The sequence below is a fragment of the Alligator sinensis genome, unplaced genomic scaffold (genome assembly GCF_000455745.1).
Source record: "Alligator sinensis unplaced genomic scaffold, ASM45574v1 scaffold1672_1, whole genome shotgun sequence".
Classification (NCBI taxonomy): domain Eukaryota; kingdom Metazoa; phylum Chordata; order Crocodylia; family Alligatoridae; genus Alligator; species Alligator sinensis.
The window spans coordinates 30,929-46,482 of NW_005843559.1; the positions used below are offsets into that span (position 1 = coordinate 30,929).

The 15,554-nt window shown below is 41.2% G+C and overlaps 1 protein-coding gene across 1 annotated transcript in view; it reads right to left on the minus strand.

Moving 5' to 3' along the window:
• LOC102383271 (probable E3 ubiquitin-protein ligase RNF217) overlaps positions 1-15,554 on the minus strand; it is a 59,255-nt gene that overhangs the window by 7,859 nt on the left and 35,842 nt on the right. The window contains exons 4-6 of the mRNA XM_025195526.1: positions 14,222-14,423; positions 2,582-2,653; positions 1-60 (exon numbers count right to left, since the gene is read on the minus strand). Of these exons, the coding sequence (XP_025051311.1) occupies positions 1-60; positions 2,582-2,653; positions 14,222-14,423 (334 nt within the window). The remainder of the gene's footprint in view (positions 61-2,581; positions 2,654-14,221; positions 14,424-15,554) is intronic.

A 15,554-nucleotide genomic window follows, 5' to 3' on the forward strand; every position in this document is an offset into this window, starting at 1 on the left:
CTGTCCGTGACCTTTTCTTCTGCTTTTCGCAAAGGCAAAAGATAGGGAAAGCAAATAAACCTGCCAAGAAAAAACAAAAAAAACAAGTTAAAAACAAACCAACAAACAAATAAACCTATAGTCAATTGTATGTGCACATATGTTGAATCTAGTGTCCACAACGGTATTCAAATATTGCTTCACAAATTTCTGTGAACTTTGCCTAGGAAAGACATTTGGACAAGTATGGAAGATACTGTTTTGCAGCAAATTCTCTTTAGTCACTAACTACTCTACAGTTTCACTCCTTTTTTTAGTTTGAGTCTCCTCAAAAGGACTATCCTCATTAATATTTGTGAAGCAGTCAGATCATTACATAAAAAATTCTCTAAAAAGGGACATTATTCCATGTCCTTCACTTAAGTCTTGTCTAGGCTAGTCATTAAGTTGGATGTTAGCATATGTCAACCAATATATTAAAGTGCACAGATACATTTATTTTAGCAGATGCTATGTTAGCTGAGTTAAAAGTCTAGGATTCCCCATAGGTTTTAACATGACCAGTTTAGCATGTTTGAAAGGTTCCTTGTCTTTAACACACACAAGCTAATATCATATTTTTTAGCCCATTTCAGGCAAAACCTTATTTTATTCTTAAGTTGTTCTGTAAAAGTACAGTGGGTTTTTTTTTTTTTTTTTACCACAATCAAGTTTGTAATAGTGAAAAAATAGTTTTTAGAAGAGAAGTTAAGCTTCCAAATTGAAACAGTGGTGCCCTGAGTTTTCCTTCATGCATACTGGTAAGAAGGCTGAGGCCTTGTTTTTCAGAGATTAGTGTTCTACCATACTATTACAAAAAACTACTAAAGTCATTACCTTTACTTTGGTAAATGTCATAAAGAACTGTCAAATACAGATTGTGAAATTATGTCTGTTGAATGGTTCACAACTCCTATGAAAACTACTTTTATAGCTAAATTGGCAGCACATGTTGCTATAATTACTGCAATTTCAGAGATTTACTATAAATAATCAATATGTCTTTGAAACTGCACAATATTGCTCTTTATGATCATCTCAGTAATCTGATCACAGCCTAGTTTACAATTTAAAATTTTGCCATGGTATACCATGTTATAACACAGCAGAACCCTGCTAGCATAGATACTGTTGACAGAGGCAAAGAAGTGCTTTTGCCAGTACAGCTTATATTAGTTTGGTACAAAAAAATAGCCTTTGCCAGCAAAAGCATTTTGTCTCAGCATCACTGTAGTGTTTTGTCTGCTGGTCACTACAAAAATATTACCCCAAAACCATGCTACTAACTGATGCTTAGAAAAACGTCCAGTGTACTAGAACTGGAACTGGCTTAGGATTCAAGATTCTGATTAAGAACAATGTTTGAATTGGTCATCAACAGGTAAAATACCCCAAATACAGCAGTCAACTAACAGGTACTTTCCTTACCAACTTGGAGCATGCTAGAAAAGTTATACTGCTATAAGTCTATCAGCTACAGATGCGAACTTTTACTGGAAATTGGAATTCATCTTTAAAACAGTTTCCTAGAAAAACCAAGCTAATTACATGTGTGGATACTTACAGAAAGTTATAACATTTTCAACTTTTAAAATCTTTACTGACCTACCTACTTCAAGACTTATACATACAGACACTGTTATACCAGGTTAAAGGAGTCCTACACCTGTATATTTCAGTCCGGGACTACACTACAGACTTCTGCTGACATAACAGTGCTGTTGAGGTGCAAAAAGCCGTGCTCTGTGATGAATGTAACCATGCCTGAAGTCCCTAACATAGTGCTCCAATGCACGTGCAGGGAGGCTGCTCCAATGCGCTGTAATCACAGCTTGTTGGAGCAGACTCAATCAACTCTGCTGAAGCGTGGTAATTACCGCACTGCAGGAGACTCCAGCGTCATGTGTATTGGCATCCCCATGCTGAAAAATGGTGGCGGGGGCACTTTAACTGAAGCTTGTTGAACGAGATTCAGTTAAAGTGTCCCCACCGCCATTTTTCAGTGCAGAGATGCTGATACACGTGATGCTCTAGGCACTTTAATTAGTGCAGCTCAGAGAGCCATGCTAATTATAGTGCCCCCTGCCCACTGGAGCATGTCTATAAACGCCCATACAGTCAGTTCCAGTGGTAAGCACTGCTTCTGTTAGTACAATGTCTTTCACCTTTGGCAAGATTCTTATTATCTTGCCAAAGATAATAGATATAGGGCAGAGTGCAGCTCTGCAAGACTAGCTGCCTCTTGCAGAAGTGCTTTGACAGTACAGCATGCTGACATATCTATATGAAGAAAAGACTCCTGAGCCTGAACATAGCTTTAATTTGCTTAACACAAACCAGGATTAAGTAACAACAATATAAGCAGTTTTAAATCAATAACGGAGTCATCACAAAAAAAAGTTTTTACTGTCAGTCGTATAGTCAAAGTGACTAAACTTCTTTAATGTAGACAAACTTTGAGTGTTCTTGACTTATTCTTTGTAAAAATAGCTGGTTAACATCAACCTTCCACATGACAAAATAGCTATCACATTTTAGGCGTTACATTATATGCAGTTCTTACCTATTACAATAGCTATGGCTCCCAGTGCCAGTCCCAAAACCAGTATTAGGGGTGTAATGAGCAACTTTCCAGCTGAAAAACAAAAATAATTTAAATAAATGAGTGTTACCATGGACCATTGGGTCCTCAACCTTTTTAGACTCAAGACATCCCTCAGAAAATGCCAGCTTTAGCTTTCATTCATTTCTTGACTATGGACAAGTAACAGAGCAATTCTTCTGCTGCAAAGAATTCATTAAGACCACAATGAGCAGAATATTTTTTACGCTATGGACTCCTATTTGAAATCTTTGGGTTTATCTTATGAATTACATGTAGGCTGGGGCACCCTAGTTAAGAATTGCCACCACAGACTCACTGAGCCAGAAAGGACCTCAAGGGTTACCTCATCCAATCCCCAATATTATTTAATCTTTCCAGCCACCCACAAAATACGTGAAAAGTGCTCCAGGCCACTGAGTGTGGTTACCTACATTGACAGGCAACCACATGTCCAAAATGATCCAAATAACCATCTATTCTGGCCCTCCTTGTACGTCACAGCTACAAAGCATCCTATAAAAAATCCTATGACATGTCACAGGCCAAGAGTAGGGGGGTACAAAGGTGTAAGCAAGGCTCAGGACACTACAATGGCAAGGAACTTAGGTTAAAGTATATTCAGATGATCCTAGGAATGGGAAAATACTGCAAGCTACACAAGGCGGCAAAAAGTCATAGTGGTTCTTGCCAATCTGGTCTGGGGGAAAATTCCTTTCTGATCTCTCTGGTCCAGTTATCTGTTTGAATCTGAGCACTGGAACAAGACTAAAGCCAGGCACCAAAGAGGTTTCTAAGTACTGAAGGTCCATCAGCAAACTGCACTCAATGTCCAATGTGTCAAAGCATTAAAGCTAGCTGAGTTAGGTTTATGTAACACTGATTATTCACTGACGTAAGGAGTGTAGTATACACGCACTGAAAGATGGGAAAGACTAAAGGTACTTAATACTTCCTATAATATTGACTAACAGCTTCATCATTCTTTGTACCATGAAGATTTGGATTCCATCCAAGGTACAATTGAATAGAGATTGGAATTCAGTTAAATATACAAAAACAGCATTTTATAACTGTTTCCTAAAATTCCATCAGAGAACTTATACCACTTGATTTTCTTTTTAAATCAATTTACATTATTTTAACAAAGTAAATTTGGGTCTCAATATAGTTTGTGAATGTTCACATCTACTTTTAAAACAGGTTTATTTCAGAAAGGAGTTGTTCCAAAAATGATTTTAATGCAGAGTGACTTTTTACTCATTTCCTTAAATAAGAACATAGTAAATACCATGATGGGTTGAGTCAGTGGTACATGTGGCTCAGCATCCTGTCTCCAATAGCAGCAGAAGTGGCCAACCTGCTGCGCATGTAACACAAATGGACCACAAGTGAAGCTATTTATTTGGCACATGGCAGATCAGGCAGGGGGTGGAATGAAGAATAAGGGAGAGAACCAAGTGGCAGAAGAAGGTGAGAAGCAGAGCAACAGGTTGAGGCAAGGATGAGGAGCAGATTTGGGATGGGGTGAGAGTCTAAGTGGGATTGGGCTGGGATCAAGGCAGTAGGTGAAGGAGAGAGTGAGAAGTAGAAGATTGACCAGGTGAGAAGCAAAGTGGGATGGGGGGGAGGGAGAGGGTGCAGGGAGGGGATGAAAGGCAGAGAAGACAGACCTGGCTGGGAGCAAAGCAGTAGATGGGGGAGGGAATAAGATCGCTTATGCAAGAACATCCAACAAGAGAGACCTTTTCTTAATTTATTCTTAAGATCTGTTTCTTCTACAAAGCAAATAAAGCCACATAGTTGTGCACACGTTTTGTAGTTTATTTAACTTTCAGTTTTCCACAACATTTAGCAACTCTGTAATAAAGGACACAACAGTGCATGGGCAGATCCAGGATATACTAAAGGGGGTGTGGCATACTACCCCTTGAACTATTGGGAATGAAGGCAAGGCATGGATTGAATGACATGGGAAGCCAGGCAGGGAGCAGGTGCATGACAAGGGGATAAACCTGGCCCCACCAGCACTGCTGCTGCTGTCCCCAGCTGACCTCAGTAGGGGGCTCAGAAGCTGACTGTAGATGTGCAGGGCTGAGGCTGCTCATTCCCTCCACCCCACTCCAGTCAGGGGGTGTGGGAAGTGGTTGCATGGGTTGCCAGGCTTAGACAGTGATAGCAGCTATAGCATGCAGGTTCCTCCTTCCAGCCCCTGCTCCCTCCTCACCTGTTCTCCCCACAGGCATCCCCCCACTGGCCAGGAGCAGGCACTGGAAGAAGGAGTCTGCATGCCATTGCCCTCAGCTGAGCTAGGCTCTCCATGCAGCTACTTCCTGCACTGTGGGGGAGGAGCAGGTCAGGAGCAGCCTAGGTTAGCTGGGGATACCAGCAGGAGCAATGGAAGAGGTGCGTGTCCACACCATTGAATTTGCCCCTTGGATCTGCCCCTGCTACAAATGTCCACTAATCTCAATGCTTTTAAAACAGTAACTGAGACCAGATTTTTCATTCATTTCTTCTTTATGATCTCATGAAACATCCTTTTCTTTTTTATCCTCCTGTGAACTTCCACAGATATTCCTCATAGGTCTGTGGAAGACTCAAAGGTTTAGCAGGCTCTCTAATCAAATTTTATTCCTCTAAATTGATGTAACATCCCTAAGTTCTTTTAACTCCAGAGAAACAAACAGGCACAGTTACATTTGCTGAATTGGTGAGCTAAATGATGAACAGCCACAGTGGTGTCTGCTAAGTTAGGTTTTCTGCATCTGTCCTCATTGCATTATTATTTATACCTGTGCCTTATCTTGATGCATGTGGTGAGGAGGTTTCAAAAAGCACTTCTCATTTCCTGTCTGGTTTCACCTGTGAGCACAAACTGCTCTTTGGAATTCAGAGACTGATCTATGATATTTCCCTTCAGAAAGGCAAAGAAAAGCAGGGCAATGGCTGGCTAGGGAGGAACCACAGCTGTGATATGTTTACATTTTCAAATAATTACAACATGTATATGCAGTTCCATGGTTTTTAAAGGGGAGATACAGGAGCAACAACCAGTGCTACAAGGGTGGCTGTACCCCTGCTCTTAGTCTCTCCCCCAGGGTAGGTAGACCACACTGTGGGAACAGCAGCTGGGCACTTTTTTTTAGGTTTTTAAGTCCTTGAGACAGGTAATAAACCTCCCTCCTCACTTTTGGCACCCTCTCCCCCACCCTCTATGCTCAAAGGCATCTCCCCTGCCCTTCCATTCCCTCACTCACTCTCTACTTCTGCCTCTGGGCTCAGAGACCTACTTATCATTAATGCTGTCCTAGCTGCAGCTGCTGCTGGGGACAGGGATGTACTCTTGTTGGGGAACACCTAGGGGAGTGGGCAGGGGGCAGAATCTGCCCATCACCACTAATGTTTGGAGCTGAACCCAGCTCCACCTGCAGCCTGGCCAGAGCAGGGAAGAGCAGCGTTGAAGTTCCCCTGGGCCCAGGTCAGCCAGGGACAGCGGCAGGGCCAGGCAGGGGAGCAGGGAGGAAAAGGAGTGGAAGGAAGCTACTGCTGAGCACAGAGGAGAAGGGAGCAGGTGCTGAGAGTCGGAGGAGTGGTGGATTCATATCTACTTAGGGGACTTAAAAGTCCCTGGCTGCTGCTCCAGCAGCATTACCTGAAAGGGAGATGAGAATGTGCCACTGCAACACCCCCCCCCCCCACCCACACCCCCCCCCACGGGGACTTAAAAGTCCCTGGCTGCTGCTCCAGCAGCATTACCTGAAAGGGAGATGAGAATGTCCCACTGAACCCCCCCCCCCCCACACACACACTGCCCTACCTTATACCACTATGTTTCTCTAGCACCTGCTCCAATTACTCTGCATAACTCCTGGAAGGATGTGGGGTTTCTCTCTGCATCCAGTTTCCCTGATGTTCCTGACTTGTCATACAGCTGGTGCTTCTCAACACTGGTCACATCTTTTGCCAAAGTCTTTTCATAAGAATTTGACCCCCTGCTCCAGAGATGTGCAGTGGGGAGGCAGTTGCCGGGAATGGTTGTTTCTTGCTCAGAAAATTCATTAGACAATCCTGAGAGAAGAGCCTATTTGCTTTATTTCCCTGCTCATAGTTAGTTTTTCTGGTCTTTGAAACCATGAAAGCCCAAGACAAATCCTGAATTCCACAAAGCTTTGTCATTTATAACATTCCAGAACTTGCACATCTGGTGTTGGGGATATACACTCTAAAGGTATATTAATTGCATTATTAAATTTGTAGCAGATATGCAGTAATGTTAGGTTTCAGTTATTATGTAAGGAATTTGTCTCAAAGCAGCAGTCATTTTTTAGAACTTCAGTGGTCTCAATGCCCATTTTAATATATTCCCTCTAGAACACGGGTATCAAATTAATCTGGCCCCATGGGCTGCATGAAGGGTGCAGATCCAGTCTGCATACTGGATTGGGCTCAAAGACTGGCCCCACAGCTGCACTTAGCACGTGCCTCGAACCATCTCTGCATGCTGTGTGCAGTATGCAGCACATGTGGCATGTGGGTTCAGGGCCAGGGCCACAATGAGGACGAGTATGTGGTGTGTGGCCAGTTCAAAAAACTCACAGGCAGCACCCAGGACAGATGATAAAGATGATAAAATATGGCCCATGAGCCATATTTTTGACACCCAGCTCTAGAATTATCAGAGTTCCTACTTTTTAGGGGTCACTAATGATTTATAAACTGTATTAACAGAAACAGAATAAAGCAGTGGTGATTCACCCATGGCATGGTCAGCATCTGTGCATGCCATGTGGCAGATCAGAGGGGAAGGAGATCAGAATAACACTTGAGGTTGGAGCATAGGGCTTACCTTGTAGTACGCTTGCCAAAGTTTGGCTACCACTGCTTTAGATGGGGAATGTATGAACAGGGTATGCAAGTAATCTCTCCTTTGTTCAATACCTTCCCTGGCATCTGCTTTCATTGATACAAGAGCTAGAGGATACATCCCTGACTGTTCTGTTTTTGTGCTCCCCATCTTCCTCATCTATTTTTCTCTTATCTTGGATCCTAAATTTTTTGGTGCAAGGACATCTTTTTGTTTTGTGTTTTTTTACAGGGCCTGCCAGAATAGGGTTCTGGTTCAAAATGAACAGCCCAAGGATCTATGATAATAAAATTAATCCTTTGCCAGGTCATTTCTTTCCCACTTAACACATTTTGTGAAATTTAAGCTCTTTGGCCACGTCCAGACGAGTGCGCCTATGCAGTATTCAGGTGTATTTCATGCTGCAAGGTAGCAGCACAGGTGGTTTTTTTGACCCCAGGAGATCCCAGGGGCAGTGCATGTGGGGACAGCGCATGTCACCCAAAATAGGAGCCTGCCTGGCCAGAGCCATTCTCTGGCTGCCAGCCAGGCTCTCAGCTGCAGGATCGCCGTTGATGCACTCCCAGGAGGCCCCCAGATAAGGCTGCCAGCACAGTGCCCCAGAACCCTCCCCTTCCCTACCCGGGGTAACTTGCCATATGTCAGAGAGCGCGTGGCACAGGTGTTCCTCAGAGACAAGTAGCAGTGGCACAGGGTGCTTCTTGTCCTTGGGGAAACAAACATCCACGCTTGTATGGATGCAGCCATCAAGCACAAGAAGGATCAACTCATTAATAGTTGTAAATATTTGCTAACATCTCACAGTGCATCTATATGGCACACTTAGCATACTTGGCAGCAGCAAGCTCAAACACCTGCACTGTTCCATATATGCCACCTCCCAACCTGGAAGCAATGTAGTTGCGTTCACATGGTGCTAGGGGCAGACCAGTAAGTACTAAACAAAACTACACAGTTTCCAGCTAATGATGCTAACACACACATAATAGTGCCACTGCCTGGCATGGTAAATTTGCAATGTAGACATGCCCTTAATGTTTTTTTCTTCAAAGTGACAGAGCTGGTACTCTGAATCAACTGCTATGTGCTGACGAACCTGTTTATTCCTCAATAAATCTTTTACTTTGCACAATTTAATTTTACTAAAGAAACACTAAGGGCAGGGGTCAGCAATGTACAGCCTGTGGGCTGGATCTGGCCCACAAAAGGATTGGATCCAGCCCACTAAAGTCCAACTTGGGTTCACATTTTACTAAGGATGTGCCGATTCCCCAGATGTTTGATCTGGCCTGCTTTTTGCTAATGGCGAGCCAAATCACTTTCAGTAACTCCAGCCAGTTGCTACAGCCCACAGAGGGCTGCTTTTACTCTCTGCTGCCTCTGCGCACTGTTGGTGGAATAGCTGCAGGGGAATGGTGGCCTACCAGGTTGCAAGCTGGGGCCTGTGTTCACAAAAGGTTGCTAACCCCTGCCCAAGAGCATTTATTGCCCTATGGAGAATGACTGCTAAACTTGATAATTAACACTAGTGATGGAAACAGCCCTTTGAGTGCAAATCTCAATACCTGTTTAACAACAGTGTTGCTACAGTTTTTGTATCCATGATGCACATCAACAGAAATAGACAAGTCTAAGTAGTCTCGAATCATAACCTCAATCCCGATCTGGATTTAGAGGGGGGGAAAAAAAAAAAAAAAAGACTAAAAATCAAATAAATATGAAGCCTTGTTATCAACCAGATGGATTGCAAGATGCTTGGCTTCTGTACATAGTTGTCTAATAAGACTGGACACTGAGAAAATATACTGATTTTTGCAATGCATAAACTGCATAAAAATATACGTATTAACTGAATTAGGCACTCAGTTTTGGAGTTGCAGTAGAAATTGAAGACATTAGAATATATACCATTTCTGAATTGTAGATCTAGGACAAAATGAACAGCTGTTTGTGGGTGTAAACAGAACAAATCTTTCTAGATTAAAGCAGTCAATGCATGCCAACTACTTCGTGTGTCTGCTCTATTCTGTGGTAAGTGGAAGCAAAACCCAGGTAATACGGCATTTGTTTCATTTGCAAGTAAACTGCACCAGTTTAGATTTTAGCCTCCCCATAAATTTTGGATTATTTGTCCATTAGTCCACACCCTTCGATGTAAAAACCTTCAGTCTTTATAATTAGTTTTATGGTTTATGAGCTTGCACTGCTATGAAGCAAGTAACTAATACTATATATAGCACAAGATTAACTGCTTAATTCACTTAAAAATTCTCTAAATCCAGTTAAGTAGTTTAATAAATTTAAGAGATGTTCCCTTCTTCCCTCCCCTACCTCCTTCCCTCTTCCCACTGTTCACAGTCTATGGGATTCGCAGTCCCAGCTCCTTCCAACTTGAGTTCAGAACGCCATTGTTTTGACAAATCAGCCAGAGGATAGGATGAAATTCCTTTCACGGCATCTTAAGTGAACTTGACCTCACACAAAAGCTTATGCTATATTATATTTGATTTAGTTAGTGTGTAAGGTACATATCTACCTTGCATTCTACATGAACTTCTCAGCCCCTGTGAAGAGAAGGCACCAGTTCTTTATCTTACTGCATTTCCTGGATGCAGGGGACTAAGTCCCTTAAAAAACCTGCTGGCTGTGGGTACCTTTGCTCTAATTCTTTATATTTTTCAAGAGGAGTTATTAGTTTCATCTTTATGAGCTATGGTATGTTTTTATTCTTACTAGGCAATGTCATCATCCATTTTTAGTACAGAAGGGACTATCATCATAAGCAAAAGCAGTTTTTCCAAATTGAAATATTTGCTTCAAAGCAGCTATTATGCCAGCCCACCAAGTCCGCTGTGCAACTTTTCCTTTTATTTATATATATATATATATATATATAAAATAAAACAAAACTTAAAATCAGGATTGCAGGGTAAAAACATAACCAGGAAACTTTATATCATAGTCTTAGTTATTTCCAAGACAACACCTTTGTTCAAAGACAAAGATTTTCCTCCCCAGAAAAGATAGAGCACATAGTGAAATGCTGTTAGAGATATTTCAGTAACTTGGAACTTAAAGGGAGAAGGCACCATTCCTTCACCACAATGCTATATACTCAGTGGGTTCCAGCCCTAAGGACTAATGAGTGCCTACAGACGTACTCGTTAGAGTTCTAATTGGAATGCTCCAGTGTTGCCTCACCGTCATGTGTATTAAGCCCCCACGTTTCAAGACGGCCATAGGGAAGCTTTATCTAAACGTCATCGAATGAGCTTTAGCTAAAGCATCCCATGGCCATTTGGAAATGTGCAGGGGCTTAATTCATGTGAGAATAAGCTGTTTCAATTAGAGCAGCTGTCCAGGAACCACTTTAATTAAAACACACCTCTTCCCCCAAGCATGCATATAGGCAGCCAATACGTTTTACTATAGTGCAGACAGACAGGAATTCCCACTTTTTGCTACAGTAAGACTAATTTATACTATACTTCATACTTACCATGCTTCATTAGATATATTACTATAAGTTACACTACATATTTTTTCTAACATGCTTTATTTCCATTTAAGGAAGAGAGATAGACTTAAAACAATTTTATAGGTGGAGTCTCTCCACCTCTCCATTTCTGGTGCTGCATAGAAAGATATGGATTCACATTTACAAAATCCAACTCCCCCATTTAAATTTGACTGTAGACCATATCAAAAACCACTCTGAAATTATTTTCCAGTTCTGGTTCAGAGGCATTTAAAAGTTCCTAAGAACAGGCTCTGTCCCAAAGATGATCCAAATGTTATAAGAACATCTGATAACAAAGATTTTCAATTAAGATGGCATGTTTCATTGGCTGAACTAAAAATGAGTTATTTCTTAACAGAGTTTAAGAGGGTTTTTTCTTTCTTTTTTTTTTTTTTTGCTGTCAGGAGATAAACTCACAACAGATTAATACATCAAACTTTACTCTGCAGCAGATAACTGAATCTTATCCTAATCTAATCTGTCAAGAGGACATTAGGTGCACTTATGAATCTTAAATCAGGTTCAAGTCATTCAGTTCTTTTCAGTTTTCAGCATGAAATTTGTTGATTTTTTGTAGTATTCTGCTATTTATTTCATTAGCAAAATCCTCCTTTTGTGCAAGGTCATTAACAAAAACATTAAACAAGATTATGTCCAAAACTAATTCTGAGAAATTCTACTAGTCACTTCCCTCTAGTGTGGTAGCTCACTTCTATGCAACATGCTATCAATCTTTTATCAAGCTCCTTAGATTTACAATTTTTGTGCTAATCCCCATCTTCTCCAGTTTAAAGAATTCCCCTCTAGGCAACATATCAAACAAGTAAGTTATGCATACTGCTTTCTTCTTGTTTTTTCTGGAGTTATGACAAATTATAGGAGTTGCAGATCCAGCACATCATCATTTTCTTTTCCTTTTTTCTCTTTTTCAAGTGCTTGCTCTTGACTTAAAAAAAAAATATGATAAGAGACATACGTAGCTCAAAAGCAACCCACAGTACCAAAAGCATTAAGTTTGGTCCTTGTAATAGGGATGGGCCCGTTAGGAATTTATTTTTGTTTGAAGCCTGAACCAAAGTTCACAGGAAGTTGTTTCAAAGTTTGAGCATTTTCCTATTCCTATAAGAGACAAATTTGAGTGGTCTGATTTTACAAAATGAAACCCAGGGTTTGGTCAGAAGATCCACTTTATACATTTTTCCAACCTAAGCTGAGAGACAGAACAAAAAAAGCTTTCAGCTCTCCCTTACAGTCAAAGGTGAGGTCATTATGTGCATACTGACAACTTCACCTCTTTTTTAATATGGAATAATTAAAAAGGAAATTTCTTTGCAAGAGACAAAAGAGCAAGGAAAATTGGTTAATATGCGTGGTCATTAAACTCACTGCCAAGCCCCCATGATAGCAGATAAAGTTCTGAAACACTTTTGGAAACTCAAATATCTCCTCCATAAGTTATTAATTCACAACAGTTTTAGAGAGCTTCTATACTTACAGATCATACACATGCCTCCCCCCAATATTAGCCCTCCATAATAGGGGTGCTTCTGTTAAATGAGGAAGTTGATTTCCATTCTGGATTGACACATATGGTCACAGTAATGGTTGCCAGAATCTACCATCCCAACCCTTCCTAGGCTCAGGAAGACAGGCAAAACCTACTGCTTAGGTCACTCACTCTGTCCTTACAAACTCCACAGCTCAAGCTTTAACCCCATCAAAACCACTGCCAAATCACCAGCAATTTTTGTGAACTCATGTTGTGGCAGGGATAGCTTTGGAAAAATCTTTTCTCTTTCATTCTGCCATACCAAAACAAGCTACATGTCTTATTTGAGGGCACGTGGCGTGTAAGAAAATATGGTGTTTAAGGGCTAGTTCTCATCAATAGTACCCAGTAGGTATCCCAAGGAAATAAGAGGCTGAATTTATTAAAAAAAAAAAAAAAAGCCCTCCTTCCCCCAACTCTCCCCTCTTCTCCATCCAGAATCTATACAACTGGATTAAGGAAAATTTTGTTTTTAAAGACTATTCATATCAGTAAGAAAATATATAGTTGCAGTAACTTTCCAAATAGCTTATAGCAAAGAACTTAAACTCATTTGGCTCCACAGACCAAATGAGTTGCTCAAGATCAGTCCACAGGCTAGATCTAGAGCACAAAGTATGTCATCTGGTCCATGGGGATCGTCACAGGGCTGGTAATTTGCAGTGGCAGCATTAACTGCCATTGCTTCCAGAGCCAGTACAGACATCACTCATTCCACTCCCAGATTTCAGGCCTGCAGGCGACACAGCTCTGCACTCTGGATCTGGCTCACAGGGCCAGAAATTTGGTGATGGGGTGAGCATCAGCAGCATTAACTGCCAAGGCTTCAGAAACAGACAATTAACAGTTCCACCCGCCCCCCACAACCAAGTTCCCAGCCCTGTAGACAGCTCCACAGGCTGGATGACAGCTCCATCGGTCAGATCTGGCCCAGAAGCCATTATCTTTGACACTGTTGGGTTACATCATTTTCTGGTGGAGCTTCTATATTGCTAGGTGTAGTACCCTGAGGAGAGGTGGTGATTGAGGGACTGGAAGTGATTTAAGTACTTCAAGCCACAGCAAAAGAATACTTAGGTTATGGACAAATCTAAAACTTTACACTGATTTAAAGGGAAAACGGAGCTGTTGCTCTGGAGCAATGTAACCATCATGTTTTCAGGCTTCTCTAGCAATACATGTTAGCTAAAAATTTATTTAATTTAAACCTGAATGAATTGGGGTTAAAATTGCAAGGGTATTGCTATATAAACAGCTACATCATAACATTTCCAATTCCTATCTTTTTGTAATTTATATCATTGCTGCATCTTAAAGTGTGAGTACATGACAATTTTCTCTAAAGCATAATACTGGATTATTTAGCATTGGTGTGCAGTTTTACCAATTAGCTTGCTAGAGTAATGTGCTATTTAAAAAGCTGAATACCAGAGAACTCCATTAGCAAAGTAAAGAATGGCTGTCTGTAACCTTTTGATAAAAAGATTCCAAATGCTAAATTTATTTTTATTGCAGCATTATTTGGACAAGCCAATTTCATAATGAGAAATTTTTTGGCTATATTTTAGAACAATTTATATCAATAAGACCAATTCTCCAATACATTAATGATTATCAGTAATCACTTCATAACGCAGCTCTCCACAACATATGTCATCCACTCACCACAGACAGAGCCTCGCACTAATCTCCTTAAATGCGGTCTCTCGGGGAGGCAGCGGTATTTGCATCCAAAGATACTGAGGTTTGACGTGTGATCTCCAAAGAAACGGAGCTGGCGGTATCTCTCCCCGCAACGGTAACAGAAATTAGTGTTACATTGTGAACAGGTCATGTGGTCACACCCTTCTGTTCGCTGGATGTGGATCTTTGAGCAGAAGAAAAAAAGAAAGCGTTATTCTACCCCTCCTCAAAGAAAACATTAGATTAGGAACTACCCAATAATTAAATGGAACCAGCATTGGACAAAGACTCACCATGAGTAACTCATTGAATTACAATTATTTTGTTACCATCCTATCTTATTTTGTCAATAATGCGATTGGTCTGACTACCACTACACTGAAGTCCTAAGAACTTGTTCATGGATCAGCAAACCAGAACATTTTAGTTCAATTCACTTCTACAGCTTCAGTGGATGAGTTCAGTCCTACTTACTCATCCCTCAGCCTCTTTTCATGTTAAACAATCACTTTGCATCCCAGCCAAAAGCCCAAGTGTTTTTTTTCTAACGAATCCAAACAAATATTTTAAATACTGAAACCCTGCGTATTCAAGCTACATGTACTAAATTCTTGCCTCTTCAACAGGGCAGGAGGGATGAGTGAGGGATTAAGTATTATCAGTCAGGTTATACTACATGAATGCAATTACACAGCCAGATAGAAATCTTGCACAAAAAGTTAAGTAGAGCTGGGAGGAAACATTTCCCTTCCAAGAACTTCTGAGCTTTCAGAAAGCTGCCTGTTCCACATGGTACCCAACTATTTATAAGTTTTATGCAGGAAACAAAGGGGGCAACCCACCCCATCAAAGTACTTGCTTAAGATGTGGGAGGCCCAAGTACAAGTTCATGCTCTCCTTAGCACTGGGATACTGCACATTCTGGAATTGCATATGAACGCTTTCTGGTTTTGACCAGAAATTTCATCCTGTACCGGAGCAACCTTTCCAGCAGATGCTTTATTAGAAATGGCACACTCCTGTAAAGGTTTCTAGCTTCAGTACATTGATATGATTTAATTTAAGTAAAAAGGAACAGTTAAAAAAAAGAAAAAAAACAACAAACCTCATTACAAGTCTCAGCCCACCTGCTCAAGTCTCTATGCCAGATTCAGTACAGGCAACCCTCGCCATTCATGGGGGATACATTCTCACATCCCCCATGAAAGGCGAAATCCACAAATAAGGCACTGCGTTCATGAACACCATCCGCATTCATAAACTCCGTGCCCCTGGTGGCTGGGAGAAAAGGGGGGGCATAGCTGTTCTGGTGACG